This window comes from Thunnus maccoyii, chromosome 5 (assembly GCF_910596095.1).
Source record: "Thunnus maccoyii chromosome 5, fThuMac1.1, whole genome shotgun sequence".
Lineage (NCBI taxonomy): Eukaryota > Metazoa > Chordata > Actinopteri > Scombriformes > Scombridae > Thunnus > Thunnus maccoyii.
The window spans coordinates 24,024,884-24,044,684 of record NC_056537.1 but is presented as its reverse complement, the minus strand read 5'-3'; the positions used below and the strand labels follow the sequence as shown (position 1 = coordinate 24,044,684).

The 19,801-nt window shown below is 44.8% G+C and overlaps 1 protein-coding gene across 3 annotated transcripts in view; it reads right to left on the bottom strand.

Moving 5' to 3' along the window:
• Positions 1-19,801, bottom strand: part of mob2a (MOB kinase activator 2a) — a 65,055-nt gene that overhangs the window by 18,277 nt on the left and 26,977 nt on the right. Inside the window, exon 1 of one of the 3 annotated variants that reach the window (XM_042411447.1) lies at positions 19,348-19,591. The exons of 1 other annotated variant lie outside the window; for it this stretch is intronic. In XM_042411447.1, coding sequence (XP_042267381.1) covers positions 19,348-19,385 — 38 coding nt within the window. In that variant the 5' untranslated portion in view covers positions 19,386-19,591. Of the gene's footprint in view, positions 1-16,052; positions 16,417-19,347; positions 19,592-19,801 lie in introns of those variants that run through there. One more of the 3 variants, XM_042411448.1, reaches the window with a different exon arrangement.

The window sequence follows — 19,801 nt, the reverse complement described above, 5'->3', positions numbered from 1 at the left end:
CACTTGTTTATGTTTAAAAGCCCCTATGTGATCCAATGAAACTATCTGAAAAAATCAAAGGGACAGAGGGTCTGACAGGCGCCTCTCTGCACCCTCATCCTGCATGACTGACTGGCTTCCTGCTTACCACACTGGGGGGTGCATGCTTCTCCCAGCGCAGAGAACACTGGGCTGGGGTTTGGTGGGTGGGGCTGGGTGATCCAGGGGCCCCTGTGAGTGGCTCCTGCTGTGGTAGCAGTGGTGAGGAGCAGGGGAGAGGGGAGAAAGACCAGAACAGGGCGATGACTTTTCCCCAGGCGCTAAATATAGCTTCAGCCTGACTGGCTGGGCCCATAAAGAATACAGGGAACAGTGCAAAGAGAGGGAGGGGAGGGGGGGGACGTGCTGCCTGTGGTAGTGAGTGAGTGTACGTACAAATGAGTGAGCGACTTCATCAGCGACTGTGTAAGCAGGCATGAGATCCAACCGGGGAGGGGATACAGAGACCTGTAACCAGGTGTGTGGGTGGTTTGTGGTGGGGGCTCGGCTGGTTGAGTATCAAAAGTCAATACTTTTTAAACCAAATTTATAGAAAGAACAGAGCATTAAAAACTGTACTGAAAAGTCAGATCAGATCTGTGGTCTTGTTTACTTATTCTTTTATCAGATCATTCCTGATTCAATTCAAAAGTCTGCCATTTTTAGACAGACATCAGTTTTTGTACAGCTGCTTGTGTTCAGACAAAATTTCACTTTGAGATCATTGTAGTGTCTGTGGTGGAACTCAGGTATTGAGATGATACTCTTCCCTATATATACATACTATACTATATCATAATGCTGTATATAAATAATTAGGTAATGACTGCAATGTAATATTGTTTTAGCAGACACATCCAATACTCGAGCACTACTTGTGACCACCCAAGAGAAAGCAGTTTGCTGCTGTAATGGAAATCCCGTGCTCAGGGAACTTTCCATTAATTTACTTCTAACTATTGGATCCGTGCGGTCACCGAAAATAGAAGACATCCATTCAGGATCACTGGTGCTTGGCCTGGGCCTCAGCATTCACTGCTGAGTTAATCTGGACAAAGTACTTTAATGAATCAGGCATAAAGAGCAGGTGGCTTTTAACTTAAAGCAGCATTTTCTTTGGTTAAAAAAAGGCAATATGCAGTCACACCTGTACTTTGTCAGAGCAGGTGGAGACAGAAAATGGTGCCACTAAGCTGCACAAACTGGACCCCTCAGTGAGGTCTTACGCAATGTCTGACGTGGATGGAAACCAATGGCCGCATTCCATCGTCTGGCGGACAGAGGTTTACTCTTTCTTCTCCGCTAACGTCACAGTCACCTTCCTTTCCTCTGCGCAGACAAGACATGGCGTCACTCATCTGCCACCTGCCTCTAACCAAACCAGATGTTGCTGCAGAGCACGGATTATTGGCACGAACGTATACCCAACCTTTCACAGGCAGCTCTAAATAGAAAAAGGATGTGTGCTGTAATGGATGACTGGCAGACAGATACAAGATAAAACAGACTACATTTGATTACATAGTAATTTGTTTGCGGGTGAGACATACTTGGAATTACAATAAAAGTGTTACATAAGAACTTTTGGAGAGAATTATGGATCTTTTTAATCATAAAAGAAAGAAGAGGAAAGCAGAATCTGAAGTTGTGACGTATGTGAAAAAGACAGATTAGATTACAGCACGACATTCATGTCTAGAGACTGCACCACTTGTAGTCTGCCTTTTATCAGAACTAACAAGCTGCTTTAAGTACGCAAACCTCATCAAAAGACAGCCACCCCGGAGACACAGACACCCAAAGGCCCAGATCAAATTAGAAAAGACATCACTCGTTAAAAAGAGGGGAGGAGAAAAATAAAAGGCAGTTTATGGAAACACTGTGACGTCACCGGACTCATGACGGATGGATGCGTTAAGCCTTAATCTGATAGTGAAGAAATAACAGTAACTACAACAATAGCTGATCAGACCGACTGATAACACAAGGAAAACAAAGACAGCGCTGGGGAAAAAATGTAAGTAATTCAAATCATTATAGTGTTGACGTGTTGGGAGGCGGTCCTATATTGAAAGAAATGTGTCATATTGGAATGTTAAAAATAAAACTGCCGGATGTTTTAGTCATCTACTGATATAAGAAAGCAATGTTGGATATGTAAAATTATTTAAAAAAAACAACAACACAGAAAACATAAAGAGTTATTTAAATGGAGTGGGACATTTTAGGCGAAGCGTATTGGCCTTCATGGCTGGCCCAACAGGTTGGGTCTGAAAGTCAGCGGACATTCCACCTTTTTGAGACAAAGAAAACACTGATTCCAGGCCAGCAGTTGATGAGTCACAACCACAGCAGATGCGCCTTGGGGCCTGGCAACAGCTCAGTCCCGACGCAGCCAAAGCGAATCTCCAGCCAATCATGGCTTGGATCAAAGTGACAGACGGGTCAGGCGCCCAACCACGTTAAAAAACAAAAATGAATAAATAAAAATCCGAGCAGTTCCAAGTTGCTCTGTAAGACCTTCGGTCGGTGTCGCGTTCTGGGTGTGTGGGAGTGTGTAGTGTGTTTAGGTAAGGTCTTAGCCAGAGAAAACAGTGCAGACTGAAGGCCTTTAGTGCCCGGGGGTTTTCTATAGGCCCGGATAAAGGTCAGCAGGGCCAGGAGACACTCCGCACACTGAACCCAGCGACCTGACTGCAATACCGACATCCTCATCAGATAAAAAGAGTTCTGTGTTTGCTGCAACAGCGAGAAAAATGTACATATAACTAAAATATATCATCTGCTTGCAACATCTTCTCCTATAAAAAGAAAAGGAATTAAAGCAAGTACCAACAAATGTCTATATTCAGTGATTTAACCACAGAAACTGTAACAGACAAATCAGTGTCCCAGAGGCAACATCGCCCCTTTACCCTCCACATTTATAAAACTCAGATAACTGGACTGCAGTACGTGTGGTCAGTCTGTGCATGTACGAACAAAACTAGCATCAGAAGAGACGCTTTTAAACTTGACAAAGTAGCGAGTGAGCAGGAGTCAACGAGGGCTAAAACTAACGATTATTTCAATGATTGCTCGTTTATTTTCTTAATTGATTAGATGTTTGGTCTATGAAATGTCCAAAAATGGTGGAAAATGTTGATCACTGTCTCCCAAAGCCCAAGATGACATCCATAACAGTCCATAACCCAAACTGGGATCAGAACATTTAGAATTTTTTTCTTAAAAAATAATGAATAATGAATTGATAATAAACATAGTTAATTAATAATTATTTTTCTGTTGATTGACTAATCAATTAATTGACTAATCATTGCAGCTCTAAAGTGAACTTTTTCACCACAACTTTTTAAAAAATCATCTGTCTAGAAAGTATTCACACCTCCTCTCTGCAGGACACTTTAGGTATAAACACAGTGCAATAAACACCAATGCCATTTCCAGATGACGTGGTTTGAGTCACTCAGTGGACTTTGGAGATCTGCCTTAGACTACAAAGTATGTTTCCTTGTTTTCTGTAGTGGTGCCTTCAAGGACTGTCAAATGTGGATCTCCTAAAACACCCCGCCTACCATGTTATGCCAGCAATAAGGAAGAGCAGACAATAAAATATCATACTACTAAATACTCTAAAAATATCAGCATGTTTGGAAGAAACTAATTACATGATACGAGGCTGAATATTGCGCTGTGGAATTAGACACAACGATCGGCAGCTCTGGCTTGTGTGTAGCCGTGCAGCTCTCGGTAAGTTTGCAGTGATCGACATAAGTGACTCCGGTGCACAGTGGTGCGATATATCCAGACTCCATGAAGAAAAACATTCTGTAAATCAAAATAAGCCTCGGTAAAGAGATATAACGCTGCTCAGTCTTTACTAAACAAAGCAAAACATGCCAATAGAATCAGTCAGTCTGATTGGACCGGACTCTCGCAATGCATTCTGGTTGTTGTAGGATTCCTCCTTAAGAGCGGTACGGGGAAACAACCTTTTTTTCAGTTTTTTCTAGTCATAGGGCACAAAAATAATTGCACCTTTCTACTACATAGGTGACCTAGTTCTAAGAAATCATCACATTCACAGTGGTGAATTTTCCCTTTAAGGCCTTGAGGCCTCCGTCTCTTTCTCTCTTTGCCTGTGGGCTCTCTTTCTCCCTGGCTTGATCTCTTTGCTCTGCATTCCTGTAGGGGAAGGGCTGCATGCAAACACATGCCATCGCTCTCTGCACACACATCATGGCTAAACAAAGAAGAGATGAGGAGAGCTGAGGAGAAAGAGCAACATGAAATGTGAACTAAAGGAGGTCAAGAGCAGGAGATGCAAGAGGTGTAGCTCTCAGTTTGGTTTGAGCTGGCTTATCTTGTTTGGGAGGTGGACGTGCACTTCAACAGCAAACATATTAGGGTTCAACGTTATGCTTCATTTCACAGCAGAAATGGCACAAAGCGAAAAAATACTTGCTGCCTAATTGCCACTGCGTTCATAATCCAATTAGGAGTCAAGATGGTTTGGATTTCGAAATGTTAAAAATGTTTCTGCATACTTTCTGGCACTGGAGCGGTTCCAGAAAGAACGTTAGCAAGTATGTTTGAAAGATGGGAGGCCATGTTCTGACTGGTTTATGACTGAAGGAAGAGAGGGCTTTAGCAAGATGGAAGACAGGAGATGAGAAATACCAGACTCATGTTCCAGACGTTTATAAATCACCATCTCCATGGATACTGCTTAGATTAAGCGCTATCATATCAGCGGGAATGGGCCAGAATGGAATATGAAGAGGAGAGAAGGATGAAATGGGAGAAGGCGATGGAAGAAGAGGCGGAAGTGAGAAGGAAGGAGTTAGATAATTAAGTTAGAAGGGGTGAAGAGAGGGCAACGGAGGAGAGAAAAACAGAAGAGAAAAAGGAGAGTGAATGAGTTTAATAGCAGAACTCGGAGAGGAGTGAAAGAGTTTGGCTCAGAGTGGGAGGTTGTCACAGCATGCCCTGGCTGCCCGCTGCACTCCTCCTCCCTACATTCCTTAACAGGGGAGAGTCTCTATCTATCCCATAATTCGCCACCTGGGCAGTCAACACCTGTCTGTCAAGCGTAAGAGCGCGCGCACACACACACTCGCACACACAGATACTTAATCACGTACCTGTATGCCCCGAGGCTCAGTTACAAGGTCAGCTATGATATAATTGTCATTGAACCGTCAGAAGCGGCGAGGTCACGGATTAGCGGTCAAGGTGGGAGACGGGCAGGTGAGTTAGCTGACCTGTGGAATGACCTGTGACACGCCGCCGCATCACAGGTGTTCATAGCAAGGCCAGAATGTGACTCTATCCTCGGGCCTGCAGGTAAAAGGGGAATGGTAATGAGGCTTTCTGTCCTGCTAATGGCTGCAGGTCTGTGGCAGGGTCACTCCATCAGTGTCATGAGATTAATCACATGACAAAAGGGGCTGAGGCACAAAGGCAGTGTGAGGAAGTGGGTGCGCTGCGCTCCGATAACGACTGAACTGTCCTACAAGAGAGAGGCGAGGGAAGTCACCCCTCCAAGATAGAGAGGTAGAAAGACGTACACCTTATATTCTGTGCATATAGCGTTTGAACTGATAGCTCTAATGATATATGAGTTATTAGACTTGCACATAAAAAAGAAGTTTGTGCATGTGTTACACTCTGTGCTTTGTTGGAGGAAACAGAAAAGGTTCCCAAAAACTACACATCTTCCCAGAACTCTAATAAAGCTCAGAAAGGAAAAGAATGCAGCTTTTCCTGGGAAGAATATGATAACCTTGGCACTGAGACGCACACACACACACACACACACACACACACACACACACACACACACACTCTAAATTTGCTGATCTGCCTACATTCCCAACTGCAGATAAAATTCAGAACATTTCTGAACCAAACCATAACATTACCTACAGATACACCTCCAGTGTAACACAGCAGTGCGTAGGGGTGGTTTGGCTGTAGCGCTGGACATGTGAGAAAGGAACATTCCTCCTTTTACACACACACACAACACACACACACACACACACACACACACACACACACACACACACACAAACAGCAACACTGCCACCTGCTGGCAAAAAATGTAGGTGTGCTCAATTTTCACATAAGTTAAGTGAAGCCAAATATAAAACCTTTTGATAGATGAAAAGCAGCCAGCGTAGAAACAATTAGAGCTCTGTTGTCTTTTGTACCATTGAGTAAAATAAAAAAGCAGAGACTAGTCTATATCACCACGTACAGTATCCACCCTTGGGTAAGGCCTCTGAGTACAGACACTGTCTGAAACTTACACAACCTCACAGCTACACAGTTTTCCATTTCGCTTTTCCATTCCAGTTTTTATGATAAGGGTGTGGATGCTAAGATGTGTGTGTGTGTGCACTTTTTGTGACACTTGAAACCGAACCAGGATTATGCTGACGCTATAGACGTCTGCATCCTTTGAAGACTGTGAAACTTACTTTCTACTGCTTGTGGAACATAAAAGAAGGTAAAGAGTAAAAAATAAAATACTGAACAAGGAGAGGTGTTTGGGGGCAAGGAGAGGGGAGTTTGTGACGTAAAGGAGAGGCGTAAAGGAGAAAAGGGGGAGAGCTGTGGTCAAACATATGCTACTGTTTGCTCAGGAGCACAAGAGGCAGTGTGTGTGTGTGTGTGTGTGTAGGAGTGGTAGAGAATGAGGTGGAGGGGGGCTGAATGGAGGAGAAAGATCGTCATGGAATACAGGAAAGATGGAGGAAGAGAAGAGGAGGTGGCGGGAAAAAGGATTGGGGTAGCGCCCATGTTTGCACAGGATGTGTGTGCATGTGGGGTGGAGCATGATGGGGCTTCAGGGTGAACAGAGCTCTCTTTTCATGGTCCTGAAAAGAAAAAATAAAAAAAAACCAAAACAACAAAACCAGATTGACAGAATGTAAAACACTCACACTGTACAACAGCTCCAGCGGGCCGCCCAAACCCATCTAACACTCTACTACAAAATAGGTGACAGCACAGTTAAGCCGAGAGCAGGCTTTTGGGGAGGACCAAAGCACACAAAAACAGCTCTGTAGGGACTGTTAGTGAGTCTTAAAAGCAAATGATGCAGAGATAAAGAGGAGGGTGTGGGGTTCATGCACAGAATTCGGGTGGCTTTCTGTTTTCTGCTCCAAGGCTGTGCATGCCTGCCCCGATCCAGCTCATTAACTCCTAAGTGAGGGCATTTAGTCACAGACTCCCTACCAAGGGGAATGTGAATGCATGTAACCTATTACTGTTCCCAGAACTGACAGAGATTTGAACATAAAGAGTATGGCCGAGCCGTCTAAAATGTACAGAATGTTCCTTTAACGAAGAAACTTAAGCTAGAAGAACCAAACCAATCACCGCAGCGGGGAATGAGTGACAGATCGATGTTGAGAAGACGTCTCCGGTTGAGTGACTGTGTCGGCATATTCTACATATCATTCTCCGGCTTAAACAGAGCGTGGCCAATCAAACGAGGCAAATATGTGAAAAATGTTTAAAATCGTCACCCTGAATCTACACCAAAGAGGGCATCACGTCAGCAGATATGATAATGATTTAAAAACCCCCTGATAGGATCAACATGTTGCCTCAAGGGCACAAATCGCATTAGTCCGCTTCTCAACACACGCCAATCTGTTTCTAGGTATATTACATAACTCGTGCAGCCAGTCCACATTCTCTGAAGAGATACAAACAATAACAAACAGGGATGAAAGATAAAAAGGAGAGGTTTGGGGGACCCCTGTTCCCGAGGGAAAGGTCTCCATTTCCTGCTTCGGCAGACACGGAGCACAACTCAACCAGACTGTGTGGCGTGTGAACTAACAGCAATGCTGGCGTTTGATTTGTTGTTTTGCCCTGACCGATACCCTGTTTGCTCTTTAACCCTGAGATCATGGAACGAACTGACCAGGTCTAAAGTCTCTGAGCTGGAGCTACTGAGGAACAGAAAGTTGTAGAGATTTATGCTTCCTTTTTGCTTCCTCTCAGAGTACAGAAGCCTAATTCCAATTTAAATGATATTCTACTTAATCATTTATAATGTTTTGTTTCTGAAACAATTAAATTCAAATGTTTTAATTGCTAAATTTATACATATGAATGTTGTAATTCAGTTTAAATTTTAATATATGAAGTTTTAAGGGTAAATAAACAGACATAGGTTTGTCTATAAAATGTGAGAAAGTAGTGAAAAATGTCCATTAAAGATTCTTAGAGCTCATGGTGACATTTTCAAATGTCTAGATTTATCTATTTAAGATATTCAGTTTACTATCATGTATGACACAGAAAAGCTTTAAATTCTCACATTCAAGAAGCTGCAAAGTTCTTGCTTAAAGAATTACTAAAATGATTATTTGATTGTCGAAACAGTCAATCGAGTGATTGACTAATCAATCAGCTCAGCTCAAGCAGCTCAAATGTTGGTATTTAGGGTTTTGACAAGGTTTAGCTTACAGTATATTGTACAATAATTAATATTCATTGTCTTAAAAGTAATTTCTTGTAAGGTCAGACTGGATGATAACATAAAAAACAATCTTTTGTCTATCTGCATACAGAAAAGACGTTTGATTAACTTTCATTTGCCTCTTCAGCTAATGAACTGATAAATCCTCAAAGATGAAACATCAGATAAGTTGCTCATCTCCTGTGTTGGCCTCCTTCCAACGTCAGACTTCCTTTGAATCTTCAGCTCTCCGAATGACGTGAGCTTCTGAGAAAACACGTCCCTGCACAGTTACACTCTTGTTTCTAACGCTGTTCTCCACAGATGTGAGTGTGCGAACATTATGTATCAGTCAGTGTGTTTTGTACAGTAGCTTATCTATCTCGGGCAGCATCACTGGAGTCATCACAGCAGCAGAAGGTCTCTGAGTGTCTAAACAGCCAGTACACATCTGCTGCTCTGCTTATCACAACAACCGCACGGTCAAACACAGAGAACAAGGACATTTTCAGAGAAGAGTACAGCCAGTACCTCCCTGCCCACACACACAAACACACACAAACACACACCACCCCTGAGTGGTGCGTTTGAAAAATTCATTAGTGCTGCTTACACATTCACAAAATTATGATCAAGTACGCTCGCTTATTATCTTTTACCCATTTTAAAACATGTGCCTTCATTGTCCATTCATTTCTATTCAAAGAGTGATGACTCGGCGAGAAAAACAGATTAAAAAGACAAGAAAATAAAAACTGCTTTAGTGTTCGACGGTGTTAGTTTACCCAGAAAACTAAAAGGAAAAGCAAAAAAAACAAGAGAAACAAAATGAAATTCAACCCCACCCGCTGATGACTAGACGAGATCTCGCCACCATCTGACAGCAGAGGAAACTCTGGTCCATTGTGTGAGTCTGATTAACCCAGGGAGTGGATCAAGGTGTAGGAAGTGGTCACACCCAAAAAAAAAGTGAAGGAAGCCAACAGATTAAGAAACCAAAAACCAAGCTGGTGGAAAATATGAGCGAGTCAGTGCTGCCTGTAGGAAGTTCTGGTAAAGTGCGCGCGCGTGCCTCTGTGTGCAATTCAACCTCTAATCGGCTTAGAGGTGTACGGAGCACCTACGTTAATGCGAGTGTGTGGCAAGAAGCAACACCTCTTCTGCCCAGAGAGGAAGTCTGATCTCTCCAAGGAAGATTCTTGGAAGAAAGGCAGGCATGGAACATGATTTAACCACCGGCACCGCCTCTCATCTACCCATAACAACAACAACAACAACAACACTGCCGCCAACAGCAACAACTCAAAAAACAAGAGGTAGTGATGGTTAGCCCACCACATAGTCCCATAACACAGACTGGTGACAACAAATGTGTGCCGAGGGCTTTTATTTATTTATTTTTTTTTTTAGTAGAAGATGTGTCCCACCCAAAGACTTGTTTTCTGGCAATTAGCTATGACAGGAGATGATGTAGGGGTGTCGCTAAATATTAGTCTCTTGAGGCTAATCAGGAGGAAAAACACGGTGTGTACATGTTCGGCACAGGGAAAAGGCAGAGCGCCGGATGTGTTGTTGTGGTAAAACACGGCGACGGCGTCCTGTTTAGCGGCCACTACAGAGGAAAGGGCTGGACTTAGGGGTGGGGGGGGGACTTGAAGACAAAGAGAAATTGCAGCAAACATTATGGAAATTCCTGGACAAAGCCACGCATGTTTTGCTCCTTAAGGGCATTGCTGAGATGACAGTGAAACCACAACGAAGCCCTGCCCTTTGTCACGGACTGGCAGAGAGGAAATGCATACCACGATTCCTCACACAGGGAAAACAATACCGTTATGTGTACATACAGACTGACTCTTTCTCCCTTTTTTTATACATCTTCACTGACACATATGGCACCGAACAAAAAGCGTGCCTGTCGTCTACAGATGGTGTGTCAATGAGGGAGGGAAGGAAGTGGGCGGAGGCAGCTGCTGTCGGTGTCAGAATGGGAAAATAAAAGAGAGACAGATAGAAAGGAGACACTAGAAAGGTCAAATCAATAGGTGTCCTTGGAGCAGTGACAGAGAGAGAGAGAGAGAGAGAGGAGGGACGCAAGCCCCTCCACTGCTGCAGCGCGTCGCCGGTTTACTGACGAGCGCTGGCGTTCACATTTTTCCTCCACCCTCCGCAGATGCATCACATCCTGTGGTAAAGGATGAGCTGGGGTGAGAACAATCTAATCCGATCCTTTTATGAGCAGATGAGATCAGCAGCTCTGAACACTATAAAGTTCGGTATGTGTGTGCTTGAGTGTGTGTCTCCTGGGCGAGGGGATTCAGGTGTAAACATGCCTCTGATTGGCTGGGAGTAGAGAAGTAACTGGCTCCCACCTGGGATGATGAGCTTATGCGGTGACATCATCCCTTTACGAGGAGGATGAGAGGCTGCTGGTGCTGTGTGCACATCTGTCTGCAGCACAAAAGACTTAAAAAAAAAATGCTTCGACTAAAACACATAACAGGATGGCAGAGGAGCCAATGATACAGAAAAGGGTATTTAAGGTTAGTCAATGTTTGGCCCACAGCCTCCGAGCGCTGTAAGTGAACATAATAAATGTAACAGACGTCAGCTCAGAATATGCTGGAGTCAGCACTCTGCAGCATCTCTGCTCGCTCCCGAGCAGCCTCCTCACCACAGCTACTCCCTGATTAAATATAGTCTCACAAGGACAGAGTTCAATGTGTGCGTGTGACGCATGAATCTGAACATGACGTGGATCCAGCTGTGCTGCTCAGGTGTGAAATCTGACAATCTGCACATAATACAGTTGCATCTCTGGAGGCCACTTAAAACTTTTCTTGTCCATTTTTTCTCATCTTCCTCGTCAGTCTATCCTTGGTAACAGCGCCATGTCAGATGGTAGATAACTGAAACAAATGAGGGGGCACAGCTGCCAAAGGCACTGCAGCACAGAGGCAATTACACAGCTATGCAGGCAAGTGTGTGTGTGTGTGTGTGTGTGTGTTTTAGTTCAAGACAGGGAGTGAATACGGAAGACTTACCGACTCACCACCACCTTCTCTATTCAATTAGACTGCACCAGACCACCCCTCCCTCTCACTCTCGCCTGGGACAAACTCCATAAACAGGAAGTGAGGCGCCCAGGCACTTCCTGTCTCACTTGAAATGGGCCTCTTGTTCCCAGAGGCAGTGCAGAGAAGCCGTGGGCTGCTGCAACAACTGTTACAACCACTTTCTCTGCCACCTTCACAGCACAGAGACAGCTCCAGGCAGGCCTGTTGTTTTCATACTGAATTCTGTCTAACTCTTTTCCTGCCACCTGACCGACCAACAAACTGAGCCAAACACAATGAAGCCATTATCCACTTGCCAATGGGGCCACCAAGCAGCTGTAATGAGTTTTTCCATGCCTACAGGGCACCTGTTGCCACACACAGACAACTCTTACTCTGCTGCACTGCATGTAATATTTGTCTGATCAGTACAGATAGGACGTTTTCAACATGAATTGCGATACAGAGCGTATTCAGAGTCACCTCTCTGAATCTGTTTAACATCTTTTTTTTTTTTTTCAGCTGATGAAAAACAAAATTAAGTTGTTTCAGTAACAAAGAGGCTGCACAGAGGTCTAGTGTGTGTTTGTTTAGGCGTGTGCGCGTCTGCGTGTGCATGTGTGCTGACTGTGTGGATCTAAATGCGGAGGTGAGGTTAGTGCAAGGCCATCTCTTTTCTCCTTCTCCTGAGCCAGCAGGACGAGGCTGCTCCTGAAAACACACACACATACACACACACAAACACAGTGTCTGTGTTATGCAACTGGCCCTGTGTGTGAGGTCTGCTCTCCGCAGTGACTGGAGGGCAGGTGAAAGCAGAGAAGGACAGTCAGTCAAGTCAAGACTGACCAGCCAGTGTCCCTCCATCTGAGTCTAATGTAACACTTATGTCCTCACTGGATCTAGTGCTGTTTTACACATAAACTCAGACACCTCGAACAAGGTTTATCTGTTTAAGATTGTCTGCAATAAAAACAGACAGAGAAACTCATTCAAGCTCAAATCAGAGGAAATTTTGTTTCTGGGTATCCACCACAGACTGATATCATGAGAGATTATTTAGAACTGGTGACGGAAATTCGGTGACAAATAACTTCAAAGCTTACTTGTGGAAGTTGGTCTTTGTCTATCAGTGTCTACAGTTTGAGTGCAGCAAGCTCCGCTGAATCCTGCTGGTTGATTTTGGACTGCACGCCCCATTGGTTTGGGTGGAGTGAAGTATGATAAACACAAGTTTAGTTTAGGGGGGTTCAACAGTAACAAGAACTGGTTTATACAGATTTAAAATTTAGCAGATCAATATTTTTCCTAGAGTCCTTTCTTAGAAGTAGAATTTCAACAGACCATCAAATCTTCATTTTAAAATTAATGGCTGAACTTGTTTAGTTAAATGTCTAGGCTTTTTCCTCCAGCCAGAATGACAGAGAAGCTCTATTGTACATTGCAAGCGCCACAGGAAATAATGCTATCCAACTCCTTCAGGCGAAGGCTTTTAATAGATAATGATTACATGAGATTTCTATGCGCTAATTGTAGCTACAGCCCAACACATTGACTAAACTTTGTTCAAATGCCGTAGCATATTAGCTCAATTCAATTCAGGCCCGTCTGAGTGACGGGCAGCCACGCGAGAGGAAGTCTGCTGGGCTGAGGGGGTTTGTTGGTGGAGAAAAGTGTGTCCTTGTTCAGCTGCATGTCTCTGCTCTGTGGAAGCACCCAGGCCTGCCAAAGATAGCCTAATGGCAAACAGTATGGCCTGCTCTGCTAATAACAACACACACACACACACACACACACACACACACAGTATGATGATACAGTCAGAACTATTGTTCCACAGCACAAATTAAATGTACCAACTGATCCACTGTGAGCAATGTGACTGAGCCTCCAGGTCTGAATGTGCCTGCTTTCCAGCAACACATCAACAATACGTCATACGGGTACAGAAACATTCAACCTCATAACTAAGAAGAAAATTAGATTTTCTGTTTCACGCTGCAATTCTGTATGGTGAAATGACTACCACAACTTAAACTTTTGACGTTATTGTAAGGGGGGAGAAAGAGAAAAAGCAAAGGCAGAAAAATTGACTAGAGCTGAATAAGAACTTGACCCGGGATTCAACTGTGGTACTGTTTCTGCCTCAGGGCTGTTTTGTTGGAAGAGAAGCTGGAAAATCGACCCTGTGAAAGTATGTGTGTGTGTGTGTTTGTGCGAATGCGTTCACGTGACAATGTACATGCATAACAGTAAAGGGGATCTTTAGATAACTTTCACTGGTGTCACAAGGACAACAATGTAAACCAAGAAGGTCAAACTACAAAGCTTGATTACTTTGTTTCAGCTGCACTTTGATTCATGCAAAGCTGATCAGAATAGGAAAGAGGAAAAACTATTTTCTGCCTTGTAGGGCCACATTTACATTTTTATTTATTTATTGTCAGATAAAGAATTCACATTATTTTCACCAGTCTCTACGTTGCACCACAGGACTACACTCTTGAATCCTAACCTGACTGCTTAATCTGTTAACAAGCAGCAAACACATGAGATTAAAACACAGTGTCACAACTCACAACATATATTAAACAATATTATCCCCTTTCCATTGCCAAAGAGTACCTGGAAGGTCAAACGCTATATCTTTGATTTTTATTTTAAGTAGACTTCTTTAAAAAAAGATGCCAAATAATTTTATATGGTGTGTTTACAAGCATGTGATCAGACAAAATTCTTTTAATAATCTTAACTGATTATTAATGCATTTTTAGGCTAAATATACACCCAACTGTTGAATTTGTTGACTCTCAGAAGCACTTTGTGAGGTGTATCCTGCTTCTTTTGAAGTTCAATCGAGTATAAAACATCAAGTCTTTGCTCCAGACTGCTCAAGAACATAATAGCCAGGCTGAGAAATGAAGGTCAAGTCCATTTTATTTGACTCTACGTCATACGATGACAGATTGTTCAATCGCCCCACTTTAAACAGGATGATCAACATTAGAGCTGACACTGTTTGACGGAGTCCTGGCAGCCAGTTTCTTCTGCACACAATGCTACTGTTGAAAGCTGAAACACCGGAGCCCAGGGGACGGGGGGCTGGCCTGGGCCGAGGTCAACGAGGACCTGTTCAGATGGGTGTGCCTTCAAAAAAAACACATCAATCAAGCCGAATAACATCACCACCGAGCCGTCTGATTGGCTGACAAAGACGCCGAGGGAGAGGAAATGCTAAAAATAGACGTGACGGCCCATTTTGTCTTAATGAGCTCCAGGTCCCTCCCCTGCCTTGATCATGACTGGGGGAAAACAGAATATAAGGCTCCTGTGTGTGTTTTACCAAAGCCTACAGTATATAACACATGTGGAGCCGCAGAAAATACATTTGACACACACACACACACGCACACGCACACGTATAGAGGGAAGGCTGTTATTCATACTAAGAGTAGCAGTGAAGTGTAAACAAAGTTCTGAATCACAGCAAGGCCTAATCGAATGCAGCTGTGGTGAGCGTATGTGTGTGTATGTGTGTGTGCGCGTTAGTTAAAGCTACAATTTTACCCTCACCATCAAAAAGCTCCTTAGAGAACCAGAAAGTTATATTTAGACTTTATACAGCAGTTAAGGCAGACTCAGGCTAGCTAACCCCACAACCACAAGAGAGGGGAACCAGATCCTTTCTGCTCCGGCTGCCAGAGAGCCTAACCTAAATCATCTTACCCTTTCTACTTAGCACAATAGCCCGCTGTATGAGTGCCAGTAAGTCAGTCCGATTTTAAAACAAACAGGACGGACTCTCCAACACATGATGAGCGGTGCCAGGACTATCTGGAGGGAACTGATTTCAAAGTAAATTCAGCAAACAGAGGAGAAAAAAAAAAGAAGAAAAGTCTGATAAGAAGTTCAATGCTCTGCAAACAACAAAAAACAGAAAAGTCATCCCTGCCCCCTTGTTAAGGGAACACTGTGTCCAAACAAACACTGCTGCACAGCTGAGGGGCACGCAGGAGGAGGAGAGGACTGACCAGGAGCCATCTGGGCTGCATGCCATTTTTCTAAACTAGTCTTAACCTACTGTAACAAACCAGCAATGTCTAACAATCTTCCTCTTCGATATAGGGGACTGGCCATGTGCCATCACTGTCCCCTATGTCCTCAACTCCCTCCCTCCATCCTCCTTCTCCTCCTCCCCCCTCCCACAAGTCAAGATAACCTGCGTCTGACTTCAGCAGAATCTCTGCCTGCTACAGCAGCACTGTCCTCAAATGTCTCCTCCAAACCGCAGCACAATAACAGAGAGAGAAAGAGAGGAAGGGGAGAGGGAGTGGGGGAAGGGGGGGGTTAGGGGGGTGGGGGATTAGACGGGGAAGTTATTGACAGCCTGAAAATTTAGGCTGAAGAATCCTGAAAAGCCTGCTATGATCCCAACAACAACAACAACAGTAAAGAGGAGGGAAAGGTTAACGAAGAGCAGTGACTTAGTTAACTACCTATAGAAGAAGCAGTCGCAGCACACCAGAACCCCCATCCAGTCGGCAGTGAAGCAGAGGCTCGGGGTGACGAGGCTCCGACCCACAGCACCCTTCCTCCCTTTCACCTCTCCCCGTCTGCGCTCGTCTCCAGCAAAACTCGGCTACAGGTGCAGCAGGGCAGAGGCTCCCAGCTCCAGCATAACACCTTGTGTAATCATACAGCTGCTGAGACGGCCTTCGACTTTAACGCAGGTCACGCGGGACGGGCGGATGGATGGATGGATGAATGCATGCATGCGAGGCCATCCAAGCGAGTCAGCCGCAGAGAAATACACTTTCAAAACAAAATCATTCACAAAACCAGCCTCACTTCTTTGAGCATGTTTCTCTCTCCCTTCCAACTACTGCAACTGCCTGCCTCTCTTTCACACTCTTGCTCTCTCTCTCTCTCTCTCTCTTCCTCTCTCTCCCTCCCTACCTCCCTCTCCCTCTCTCCCTCTCTCTCTCTCTTTCGCTTACTGGCTCCCACTTGAAAGGCGGGAAGATTAGCTTGGCAAACAGAGTCCCATAAACAAACTGCTGACTGCTGGGCAGCACAGGGTGGACTGCAGGGAGAGAGAGTGAGAGATGGACAGAGACACAGCAATCGAGAGGGAGGAAACAATCCCTGAGAGGCAGCAATCTCAGCTATCTGTATACATCCTAAACAAGGGCTAAACATCCTATCTCCACCCATCGCTCACAGACCAAACACACACACGCTGTTTGGTTAATCTCAGTCAAATCCTGTCACAACTGTCTGGAAAGTTAATCAGTGCAGCAAGTTGACGGCCTCCTCACGCTTTTACACATTAAATGATATGCAACCGAGTTCTAACAGAGGATGGACAACTGCCAAATCTGAGGAGGGGACCCGACACGTGCATGAACACGCAGCACAGGACGGCACGTACGCAGTTTCGTGCACGTTTACAATAACCGTGACTCTTCATTCACACAAATGATGCAGAGGTACTGGATGGGAGGGGCTAGCGCTGTGACAAGCCCCCAGGAAGTGAGCCAATCACTGCAGAGTGCTCAGTCTGTGATGTGGGCAAATAAGGTGAAGGACACGGGAGTGAATTATGGGCCTCGTTACATCTCTCCCTCTCTCTCTCATCCCCGCAGCATTCGATAAGAGCAATCACTTTCCGTTGCCCTCTGCTATTCGCTTTACACATCAAAACACACAGACAGAAATGCACGGTTTGAAGTACTGCAGTGGTCAGGTGGAGGGATCTGTGTGTGTGTGTGTGTGTGTGTTGCTGTAAGTGAAGGCTGCAATCATCGACAGACACCGACACAGGATTGACCGAGTGTGACGAAGGCAGACGCTACCGCTGAATGCTGATGCCCGATGTCAAACAGGACAACGCCGCTCTGCTCAGAAAACAAATCACTGCAGCCTGCCAAGAAAAAGACTGAGACAACAGAGGCAGAAGCGACAGTCACCTTCAGAAGACGGCAGTTATGTAACAACCACAGGGGGACGGTTCAGCTTTTTCGCCGAATAGTGAGGTGGATTTAACAGTAACCAGAGATAGTAGACATTTTCACCAGCAGCTAACCCAGCTGCACGAAACTTCATACAACACTGCGACTCCCCCTCGCTCCTCCTCCTCCTCCTCCTCCTGCTCCTCCTGCTGCTGCTACTTCTTTCTGCTCCTGTTCTTTTGAGATAAAAAAGATAACAAAGAAAAACCGCAGCAGCCCAGCGAAGCACTTTTACATCCAATGACGTCATCCCTCCACCACCTCCTCCTCCTCCTCCTCCTCCTGCTCCCTGGAGTCCTGTCACCAGGAGCTGCAGCTAACATGCCTCCTCTTTCATTGTTTAATTACCTCATCCCTCTCACCTGCACGCACACACACACACACACTTTTCTTGCACACTCTAAGTGAAAACAGAAGGGGAGGAGGGGTACAAACGGCGATAACATTGTTCTCGCATTTTTGGCTGTGTGATGAGGTGGGTGTTTGAGCTCATTAGCTCCCTTTTTGTTTCGGTACCTTAAAGTCAGGATGTGGGTTTTGTGTGTGTGTGTGTGTGTGTGTGTGTGAGAGAAATACAGCGGAAGGCCATGGTACCCTGCAACGAGGCAAAAGAGGAAAAGGAGTGCCAGAGAGGAAAAGCCTAAGGAGTGAAACTGCCATTAAATCAACTGTCACTTTCAACAATGTGAGCAAGTTCTTATGGGTCTGTGTGAGTGTACTTCCTCAAACTTTCGGGCCTTATCGTATAATCCAGACAAACAATAAAAGCAAGGCATCCGGCGTAACAGTAACATGGACTGAAATCAACTGTTAAGCGAGACAAAGAAAGTATTTCTCTTATAAACTTATGACTTGGAGAGATAAAACAATGAGGAGAGAGATAGAGACAGAAAGGCGGGGAAAGACCCAACTCGTGACTGGGTTTAGAAATGCCGGGATATGAATAGGGGCCGTTGCAATCATGTCAACGGGAAAGTGGGTTAGGGGGGGAGAGGGCCAAACGCGCATTGTGCACATCATTCGCACTGCAACACACACATTACACAAACACACATACATAAGTTGCTAGGTGATGGGAGCACGAGAAGGGGTATTTCTGTGCAGGATAAGGAGGGGCTCTAGTTAAGGATAAGAGAGAGAAAAACAAAGTGGGAAGTGACTGTGTCACTCTTTTCCTGAACGGTAGGGAGATAACAAAAGAGAGAGCCCCCCTGCCCCCCCCGCCTCTCTTAAACCAAGACAGACAGGTTTCACACAGACTGAACTACACGTGGATGCCACATTGGTCATTGGTGGACCCTGGGCACCCTGGAATGGAAAAGACATTATCAACCTCTGATCAGCCATAATCAACAGCGAAAAGAGCGTTTTACATGCAGCCTGTCATTAAAACTAAAAAAAGACAGTGACTTTACATTAAATGTAGCCTCAAACGACTTCGACATCCTTTACAATACAGCTCTCAGTGGTCCCACTGCAGCTCATGTGTGCAGAATATTGCTAGTGCTGCAATAAAAAAGTAAGTCTCCTCTAGTAATATTAAAGCGTTATTGTAGGATATTAAAGAAATACCATAAAGTGCAATAATGAGACTATAAAGTCGCTGACACAGTGAGCCTCTAGGGAAATATCACAGAGAAAGTGAACTGATTTATGGGAGAAGCATATAAGAAAACGTGCTGTGCCCCTCCCTCCTCTTCCTCCTTCTTCTCCTCCTCCTCCTCTCCATATGGATAACACATTAACAAGTTACCGCTCTTCACATGCAGCAGCCTCTTACCTATTTAACGTATAGGACCCGTTCCTTTTAAACCTCATCCTGGACGACAGGAAGCGGATAAAGAAATCCAGAATTGACGACGTTTCAAGCTTTTTGTCGCACCTCGAAAAGAAACAAACCCCACCGTGTGTCTCTGTGGACGGCTGCAGAAGAAACAAACGCGGAACAATAAGCGAGTTTGCTGTCCTCTTCTCACTATTCAACACCTTTCTCCCGGTTTATCGTTTCTTCCCAAACCTCCTCCTCCTCCTCCTCCACCTCCTCCTCCTCCTCCGGTGCCCCCCCCCCTCTTGATTCAGTTTCCGTGGGGCAGGGTTAACGAGTCTTCGGGCGTTTCGATTAAAACAAAAAGAGAGCTCGTCTCGGTGATATGAGTGCAGTCCGGAGCAGTGCAAGTTGGTGATATTAACGCAGTCTGGATGAGGATGTGGCTGCTTTGTGTCCACAGCCTCGC